This window comes from Cherax quadricarinatus, chromosome 74, assembly GCF_038502225.1.
Source record: "Cherax quadricarinatus isolate ZL_2023a chromosome 74, ASM3850222v1, whole genome shotgun sequence".
NCBI lineage: Eukaryota > Metazoa > Arthropoda > Malacostraca > Decapoda > Parastacidae > Cherax > Cherax quadricarinatus.
The window spans coordinates 7,489,177-7,499,280 of NC_091365.1; the positions used below are offsets into that span (position 1 = coordinate 7,489,177).

The 10,104-nt window shown below is 40.6% G+C and overlaps 1 protein-coding gene across 2 annotated transcripts; it reads right to left on the reverse strand.

The window, feature by feature from the left end:
* Window positions 1-2,187: 2,187 nt before the first annotated feature.
* Window positions 2,188-6,423, reverse strand: LOC128700209 (uncharacterized). 2 transcript variants are annotated; one of them, XM_053793265.2, is made up of 2 exons: window positions 5,876-6,423; window positions 2,188-5,527 (listed from the first exon to the last, which is right to left on the reverse strand). In XM_053793265.2, exon 2 carries the CDS (start codon window positions 5,520-5,522, stop codon window positions 2,244-2,246), a length of 3,279 nt encoding a protein of 1,092 aa, XP_053649240.2. In that variant the 5' UTR covers window positions 5,523-5,527; window positions 5,876-6,423; the 3' UTR covers window positions 2,188-2,243. The 2 variants fall into 2 exon arrangements, with proteins under 2 accessions (XP_053649240.2, XP_069956862.1); XM_070100761.1 differs by lacking the exon at window positions 5,876-6,423 and having other exon boundaries at window positions 2,188-5,555.
* Between the last annotated feature and the right edge of the window lie 3,681 nt (window positions 6,424-10,104).

Consider the following 10,104-nt stretch of genomic DNA (forward strand, 5'->3'; position numbering starts at 1 on the left):
ATCTTGGCATGATACAGTTTCTATTAAAGCTCCTATAATGGAGTGTCTTTGACAAGTCTGGTGTTTATAAAGGTTTACTTAGCTCTTAGATACTTCCCAACCTGCCTGTGGTATCGAAGGATTCACTTAGCGCCTAGATACTGCCACAACTGGGAAGGAAAAGCTCCTAATGCTATACGTTGAGCCCAGTTCTGAATAAGTCGGTGTAGAATGGAGGTCATCATAGAACCATATACCATATTTAAACTTGCTACTTATTAGAGTGAGCCACACCCTACTTCACTCCTGAAACCCTGTCCAAAATGTCCAGGCGTTTTGCGCAAGACTTTCAAGTAGTCAACATGCTTTATGTTAAATTAGGATCATCTAGCATTATTCTGTAAGTTATACTATCCTCTCCAGCGGCGGCTGATCGACCTTTATTTAATGCCTTATCTAATTCATAGTCGGTGAAGAGGCAATCATTCGTAACAATATTTTGACTCGTAAATTATTATAATTAAAACTAAGCGCTGAACCACCAGGGTCATACAGCGTTACTGGACTCTTAAAATTAATCGATTTCGACCTTCCATCAGAAGCACTCGCTATATGAGATGGAAGATTTTCATGTCTGGATATTTTTGACCAGTTATTTACAAGGTTATATCCTTGTTCAAGAGGAAAGGAATGAAAAATATTACCATTCTTTTTTCCTGGTTGTTTTCAAGGGACAGTGTTCATTATAGAGGCAGTGAACTTTTGGAGAGAAAACTTTGATACATGAACGAATATTTTGATTATTATGGAAACTTCCCGACCTTATACAGCAATCACAATGAGTCTTTGTCAGACTCTACTACGTATATTTACATCATAATTTTTTTTGTTATTTCATATAGCAATTTACACAATGCAATACTGAGAGATACTATCTAAAACCTTACGCTAATCTATAAGCATTTCTGGCAAAGTTTAAATGGAGACGTTGACATGAAATGCATTGTGTGGACAGATAATGCCATACACGGGTATGTTATCTTGGTGTCTCCAAACATACAACAATTAGGAGACACCTCCAAACAAGTACTACAGGAAATGACAAGTCACTTCATTGTTAAAGATAAGCTATCTGAAATTTTGGCTTTGTATCAGCTAAATGAATATACTGATATGATGAGATTATAACCCAATAATGAATATTTTTATAGTATTAAGATACCTTAAGTTTCTTGATATTATATCTCCATATTGTATCGTGTTGATTAGCTGTTAAGTAATTGTAACGATGAAGTGACTAATATCTGTCAAGGTAACTATGACCAGAGGGATCTGAAAGATCCATTATGACATCCATTTTTTTGTGTTATTCCTTCACAGGATGAGCACAGAATCCACATTAGATTAATTCAGTGGCTCAGGCGGCACCAACAGTCAGACCGAGTGAATTTTAACCCCCATTACCTTTTTCCCTTCTAAATTTCGGCAGAGCTGGATGCTCATAATCCCCTTAAGACAGGACACACAGCTTTGCTCCTGTAGGTATATCTGGAGAGGATTTCGGAGGTCCACGCCCCTGCGGCCCTGTCTGTGAGCAGGCTAGGTGCAAAGAGGTAATCACGTACACACGTATGTATAATTTTACCAAAAGATAGGATCTACTAGATTTGAAAAAACCTGCTGTGTAGGCGAAATGTTGTCTGAATAAAATTTACACTTACTGCTTACGTCTCTATCTGCTACAGAAAATTACACGTTCATTAACCTGTTGAAAAGTATGTAAATGTAAAAAAAATCGATAAAGGTATTACAGACACCTGCAAGGACATCTGAAGACTAATCGGACTATTCAGAGGGTTAATAACCCAAGAAAGCCATTGTGATTGATTTTCGTTGTCAAGGAAAATCCTAAGGTATACGTTTCATTCAGGAACTCTACATAGGATTTTACAGTCAGTAGTATAAATTTGTTCAACAGTTATCAGACACACAAATGCTGTTGGCATACATAAATAGTATATTATGCAGATTTTATAAAATATGGAATAATTTAAATAACACGTTCATTAGTATTACAATGTTGCATTTGTAATTTAATAAATATAATTTACCAAGATTGTACCAACATATGTGAGATTCAGCTACGTGTACCTGAAGGCACATCGTATTACCGACACCGCGACGGGGACGCATCTCACCTGGTGTCGTCTGGGCCCTAAAGAGGGCCATTTATTCCTTCCAGTTATATACCGTTTAAGATTAATTCATTCAGATGTGAATGAAACCTCAGGTTTGACTATGTGTTTTGTCACCCAGCCCTCCAATTCAGCCAATGAATTGAGAAAATTCTCGGGTCCACATTGTTCCTGTACGAACTTCCGTAGTGAAGCGAGTGCATGCATGGCCACGCTGGGCAGGATGGGTCCGACCACACTGCCCATCTCAGTGTCATCCCCTCCCAGTGCCTGCTCAGCCTCTGTGGTTCCAGCCTCATTCTGCTCCATCGTCGTCTGCACCTGACTGTCCACGTTGAGATAGGACTCAAAAGTTACATCTCCAGGGATGTCAATGCCGGATCTCCTGGCGCGTTCCAGTAATGCATGCTCATCCTCGCAGCCTAGCTTAGCAGAGTCAATATCTAGTTGCTCGAGTCCAGCTTGTTTAAAACTGTCCACGATGAGTTCCGTTTTAACTTGCTTCCACGCCTCCTCCAAAAACTCCATTGCTTCTAACACTGTAACTTCGTAGTCCTGCCCTTTTTCACTGTGTTCGATTAGTCTTTCCAACACAAAGCGGCGGTAAATGGTTTTTAAGTTCTGAATAATTCCTTGCTCAACTGGTTGTAGTTGAGAAGTTGTTTCTTTGGGAAGGAATATTAGCCGAACACATCTAAGGTTATCGATGTTTGGATGTGCTGGGCATGCATTGACTAAAATTACAATATTTCTGTTTAAATTTTGGTATTGCTCATCCAGTTGCAGTACCCAATTTTCAAAAATAGACGATGTCATCATTGCTGAATCATTTGCTTCATAAGGTAACGGTAAAGTTTCCACGTTGTGAAAGATTTTTGGGTCCTTCATCTGCCCAATTACCAACAATGGAAGTTTGTCACTGCCATCCATATTAACAGCAACCATAAATGTAAGTCGTTCTTTAACCCATGTCCACTTGTGGCCGTCTTCTCCTTTCATAGCAAGGGATCTGTCGGGTAGGAGATTATAAAAGAGAGCTGCCTCGCTGGCACTGAAAATATCTCGAGATTTGTAGTCTCTCAAGAGCGAAGGAATTGTACTGTAAAACCAGGTACTTGTTGGGTCTTCGGCAGGAGCAGGGGTCGTAGGTTCCTCCTCCTCTGCTTCTAGTGTTGATGGGAACCATTTATTCAATTGTTCTTGTGTTTCTACTGTTGAGGTAGTATTCAGGTTAGGAAGGGAAGTGTTAAACCATGTATCTGTGGTACTATCTGTTGGTTCTGTGGCAGATGTTCCTGTTGTTGGCATTGAAGGTGGAAACCAAGAATTTGGTGAAGATTCAGAATCAGAATCAGCTTCAAGCGGAACAGATGGCAGAGGACTAGGCTGTCTATCAGCTGGCTCATTAAAGGTACCACCTCCCGAATCCTGGTTGTTTTTAGGATTGAAGGAGAGTCCATGCCTTGCTTTAAACCGATCCAGCCAGCCAACACTACAAGAAAACTCCGGGTGTCCAAGTTCTTGAGCCAGGGTGACGCCCATGCCTTGGAGGACGGGGCCTGTAATTGGTATATTAGCCGCCCTAGCGTATCTAAACCATGTAAGAAGGGCTTCTTCTACGTCAGGGTATGCTGCTGTGCGCATTCGTCTACGTCCAGCTGCATATCTTTGAGATTTGAATTGTGTCAGTATTCTATCTTTGTTTTTCATTATAGTTGAAAGCGTAGAAGGTCTTAAGCCCCATTCTCTAGCGATATCAGCTTTCTTTTTCGCACCCCTTGCTTCCACCTGCTCTATCAATTTGGCTTTGTTTGCAATGGTCAGTTCTTGTCGGTCACGTTTAGCTCTAAGACCACCAGCTCCGGTAATACCTATTCCAAATGGTAAACCCAAATTCTTCATTAATTCAAAGGGAAATGCAAGACCAGAAGTTTTTGCTGTGTCAGTAGATGGTGAGGCATTGTCTTCTTGAACCGTGTCAGACTGCTGATCTTCACTTCTCCCACCCTCGTTTGACCGTGAATCATCTTTTTCCACAGGTGGAGCGCCACCTTTCTTCATTTTGGATAACTGAGCGAGGTATTTTGACATTTCAAAGGGTGGCGGGTCACCTTTAGATTCCTCAGTCTGGATATCATTACTCTCGTCTGTTTCCATTTCATTAAACTTTCCATTGGATTGTGTTTCTTTGCCGGATGTTCGACTTATACTTTTTGACTTTTCTGAAACCTGGACACCTTCATTTTCCTTGTCAATGGAATGACTGGATACCTTTCCTCTTTTTGATCTGTCTGAGTATGGGCCTGGCTTTCTTATTTTTTCTGATTTGGATGTATTAGCTTTGGCCATTTCAAGTTGCTTGGCGTACATCTTGGCGATCTCCGAGGGTTTGGCAGCATTTTTCATCATTTTTAATTGTTGCGCATAAAGCTTTAAGATCTCGGACGGCTGTGCAGCAGTTTTGGCTTTTTCTAATTCCTCTGCTTCTCGTTTTGATTTTTCCGCTTCTGCCTCCCGCTTTGCTTTATCTGCCTGTTCTGCTTCCTGCCTTGCCTTTTCCACTTTCTGAGCTTGTACCTTAGCTTGTATTGCACTCTGAGCAGCTCGTTTAGCTATCTCCAGCTGCTGGGCATAGCCTTTAGCAAAATCAAAGGGATGACTAACTCCCTTCTGTGCACTGCCTTTAGTCTTGACTGTGGACTGCGGGGCGGTCTTGGGCATCTCCATTGGTACCTCCAGTCCCTGTTGTACATCGGGCATGTGGTGCTGTACATCTGATTTGGCAGGACCAGTGGACTCAGTCTCATGGCACTGCTGAAAAGTTTTACCATAGTCAAAGGGGTGAGCCACATCCATGCCACCTTGGGTCATGTCAAGAGATGGCGCTACACCTCTGGCCATGTCGTAGTGATAAGAGTGACTACCTCTCGGCATATCGTAGCTCTGAGGTCCTCTTGGCATATCGTATACTGTATTTCCCCTTGGCATTTCAAACGGTTGGCCAACGCCTCTGGACATATCATACTGTTGTGCGACTCCTCTGGGCATATCATACGACTGATGGATTCCTCTTGGCATTTCAAATGACTGTGGCACAGTTCGTGGCATGTCAAATGGGGGAGCTACGGCCCTAGTCATTTCAAAGGTGTGTCCGACGCCCCTGGGCATTTCGTAAGGCTGGTGTGCACCCTTGTTCATGTCAAACGACTGATACGCCCCACGAACCATCTCCGACGATTGCGTAACATACCTGGTCATGTCAAAGGATGGATGGTCACTGCGCGGGATGTCAAACTGTTGCGCCACGCCCCTTGCCATTTCACAAGGCTGAGCATCACCCTTCGCCATTTCTCCTGAATTCGACATCATGTACAATTATTTTTATTTAATTACGAAAAATATAATTGGCATATATTTTTTTTCATCGGCTAGAAAATATTTGTAACATAATTAAGAGCACTGGCATTATATTTTACTAGATGGTAATATACACAATAAGGTTGACTTGCCCAGTTATACAGGGGAACAGTTTGTACTAACGAGGTTGCAGTGAGTTAAGAAGGGGTGGGGGGGGGGCGACACAAGCCTATTGCATCCTCATCATCTCCATTCAACACTGACAGCTCTCTTGTCAACACTAACTGTCCTCTGCAGAGCCTGCAGCCACAAAACACGAATGTATAAAGGCTCAGTGAATTTACCGGTGCTGAGTGAGTGGAGTCAAGAGCAGCTTAGCAGGACGTCAGTACTATCCCTCACCAGCCTTAACACTGCTTTGTACACAGTAAACGCGACCCTTGCTCTAGCCAATGTTGCCACCATTAAGGACAGAACCATCATCTACTTTACATTATACTTAAGGATATTTTACACTATTCCTAAGTCAGTATCTATATGTGTATGTGTTTAAGTGGTATTTATATAAACATAACTAACGCTAATTATAACACGGAGTGAAAGGCTTTGTATAATCACGCAACTAATGTATATAAAATCAACTCTATGCAGAATAAGCTCTGGCAACAGTGTGGGCGAGAAGCCTGGCTGAAGGTTGCCAGTTGTCGCTACATCAATGATGGCAGACTTGACTACTCTACCTGGGATCGATTTTATAGGCTTTAAACTTCGCGTTTGAACCACTCAGATATAGCCAGTAGGTTTCTCTCTAGGTTAACTAGAATTACCGTATTTAAGCCTCTAACTTCGCCAGTGATGAAACTGAAGCTGTACATGGAATAGATCTGGTTATAGGCAAAGGCATTTTTTTAAATTGGATACATCAACAGTGTGCTGCCACCCTATTTTATGGTAATTACACAATGGGGATAATGGGGCAGTGTTCGGGGGATCAAGAGCATTAACCAGGCACACGAAGGGGACTCGATCGCTTACGTTATTAGGAATACTTGATGCTGATGAGGGACTCTTGATTCAAGGAATTACACCTGTTCTTCCTTTTCTTGAATCAAACCTGACTTTCTCATTCCCCAGGCGTTGTTTGAACTCTTAAAGAGTTTACCGCTTCTCCAATATAAAAATGTTCCCAACTCTTATGCATTACTTAAAATTGTAATGCTTACCGAAAGTAAGATTTACATTGAATTAATATGGACATGAAAAGCTCTGCAAGAAATAGTGATAATATGGTCCAACCTCGCTTATATGAACACGGGAGAGGAATAAACCGTGTACGAACAAACCAAGCTGACATAATTTAATAGTACTGGATTTCATTTGCACATATTGATCGCATGAAATATATTCTACGTACCATTATTATTATTATTTACTATCATTATGGTAAGTAGTTTTGGATACAGAGGAAAATATATTGCTATATTTTTCATTTTGTAGTCATATAAGGTTGTGTACAAAACCTTTGGAACACAAACATGTTGAGTAGCAACTAAATATCAGTGACTGAATATTATATTTTTTAATACATTCGTGAGGGGAGCTCCTTGATCCGTTGGGGTCATACAGTGCCTGGGAAATGGGAGGCAATCATGTTTGATCCAAGGAAGGTAGAAGGGGTACTCCAATTCCTTAGATCAAGAGCCCTTTGCCAGTATCTGTAACCAAATGAATTATAAACATATTTTATGTAAATGGTTTAGTAAGCTGATGAATGAGAATTTGTGCAACATTTGGGTATCTTTATTCTTCAGGCCACATCATCTTGGGATCTTGATGGAGGGAATTCTTGAAAGCTTTCCTAACCTATGGGCATGACCTACTTCTACTAGTGAGTTTTTCAACTGGTGACTCCACACACCACTACTTCACCTCATCTGTCTGCAGTATATACCTGGTGGGTGTTCCGGGAGTCAACATTCCTGCAGCCCGGTCCATGACCAGGCCATTCTTCAAGTATATGCTGTACTTTTATCAAAATTGATGGACTGAGCACATCAACTCCAGGCTGAGGGACTAACTGATTACCCCAAACTCCTCATTTTCCACCGTTCTTCTCTGTATTGGACTGAAGAAGCCATTGACTTGCAAAACGTTTCCAGAGCACTAATACCCAAATGTTGTACAAATGTCTCATGTATCAATTATAAACCTATTTTAACTTCTATATATGTTTAAAAGAAATAATAATATAATCAAATTTAAGTGGTAAACCAGAAAGGGTTATACATCTCTGCAGAAAAAATAGAAGGATAATACTCTGTACATTATATTCATATACAATATATCCATTTACATATGAAGATATTCAGGAAAACCAGTTAGCCTCACTTAGAGTTCTGGAGGTAGGAAATATAGTGCCTACACCCTGAAAGAGGGGTGAGGATGCTGCAGCAGTTTGAGGGCCATGTGAACCATGATATCATCATGCTTCTGGCAAGACAATGATCGAATGAATGATAGTGAATGTGTAAGACAGCTACTATAAACAAAAAATGGAAATACTAAATCCTTAGGGGTTATACACCTGGGGAATGGGCAGTAATCAGGTTCACTCTGATGAAGGAAAGTATAGCTCGACTTCTTCAAATTATATGACCTTCATTGGCATCATGGTAGCCCTTGCCGCTTGAAGGTTAATTCACTGGAAACAACATAATCATTATACAGGTGTGAGGAGACTTATTGCTAGTACTATATTCAGGGGAAGGCATTAAGCCCAGAGAGGTCATGCAGTGCCTTGGAAATGAAGGTAATCAGGTTTAATCTAGAGATGGGGATATCATCATGGGAAGGTAATAAACCTGTAAGGGTCATACATTATTTTTATTGGAGAATTTATTACCAAGGGAAAGCACTAAACCTGTAGGGAGTCATATAGAAGAACCTCGGTTTTCGTATGCCCAAGTTTTCGGATTCGGTTTTTGACGACTTTTTTCATCAAAATTTTGTCCCAGTTTTCGTACATCCGCTCGGTTTTCATAGAGTTTTTGTATGATTTGGTTTTCGTCAGACTTTTTAGAATGAATTATCACGAAAACTGAGGTCCCACTGTACTGACTAGGGAATGGAAGGCACTCAGGCTCACTTCAAGGAAGGGGAGGATAAGCCCAGTTCCCCCCTTACAGGCATAAAAGCACCTCCTTTAACCCTTTGACTGTTTTCGACGTATAAATACGTCTTACGAGCCAATGTTTCTGACGTATATATACTCAATAATTCTAGCGACTTCAAATCAAGTGGGAGAAAGCTGGTAGGCCCACATGTGAGAGAATGGGTCTGTGTGGTCAGTGTGCACCACATAAAAAAAATCCTGCAGCACACATTGCATAATGAGAAAAAAAAATCTCTGATCGTTTTTTTGGAATAAAACGCCGACTTTGAGGTGTATTTTCGTATAGTATTTATCGTTGTATTCGCGTTTTCATGGTCTTAGGTGATAAAATGGAAAACATATTACAGAAATAGAGATGATTTTAATTACTTTTACGATGAAAACGACCTTGAAACTGAGCTCAAAGTAGCAGAAATGTTCGATTTTTAGGAATGTTCAAGAGTAAATAAATCACACCACACGTCCAATACAAGTCAACTGGGGAGTCTAATATTCTTTCACTAGTGCACTGATATTATTTATACCATTTTTACAATAATGCAGTCGTCTGCATAACAGTAAATTTTGTATTTTTTTGTATGAATAAAAAATCAAAATAGAAAGCAATAATAATATAAGAGGGGCCTAGAGATGTGACTAATGAACAGAGCATATGTTATTTTAGTGCCACGAACGTCTACCTTGTTTATTCTGGACCCTATTTTGAAATTGGCATCTTTTTTATTTTGCGTGAAATTGGCCAAATTGCCAATTTCTGACCACCATATTGGGTAGTCCAAATTAGTAAATGGGAGGTTTCTTGTACTCAGCTGATAGATAAAATGGAGTTCTAAAGAAATAGCTATGAGTTTGGTCAACTGGCACAATGGAATTGGCTGAAAATTGGGCTCAAAGTCGGCAAAATCGCCGATACACACATGTCGCCGAGACCGCTAACTTCACGGGAGCATAATTCCACGAGTTTTCAACCAAATTTCGAACTTTTGGTGTCATTACCATCGGGAAAAGATTCTCTATCATTTCATAAGAAAAAATAATTTTTTTTTTTTTCAAAAATTGAGCGACATAGAATGACAGTTTCAGAGAGGGGCCTGAAACAGTCAAAGGGTTAAGGCATTCTGTTAAACCCATAGGAACTGTATGGAACCTGGGAATTTAGAGGCAATAAATTTTTATCCATGAAGAGGGAAATTCCATCCCTTGGCTCTCAAGAGCCCTTCACCAGTATCATGGCACCTTCTTTCCTTGAAGGGCACATTGTTCAACCCTCTTTCCATTTTTTGTCTACATTAGTAAGAGATGCTGTGCACTAGAACACCAGGTGTCACTTGTATCTGTGGAGGCCAAGTTTTACACTGAGAGGGAGGTGGACAATACTGAGAATGAAGTGGCATAAGCCTT

Excerpts from the sequence above, each read along its gene's own strand:
- LOC128700209 (XM_070100761.1), bottom strand. The coding sequence starts at position 5,543 with ATGATGTCGAATTCAGGAGAAATGGCGAAGGGTGATGCTCAGCCTTGT.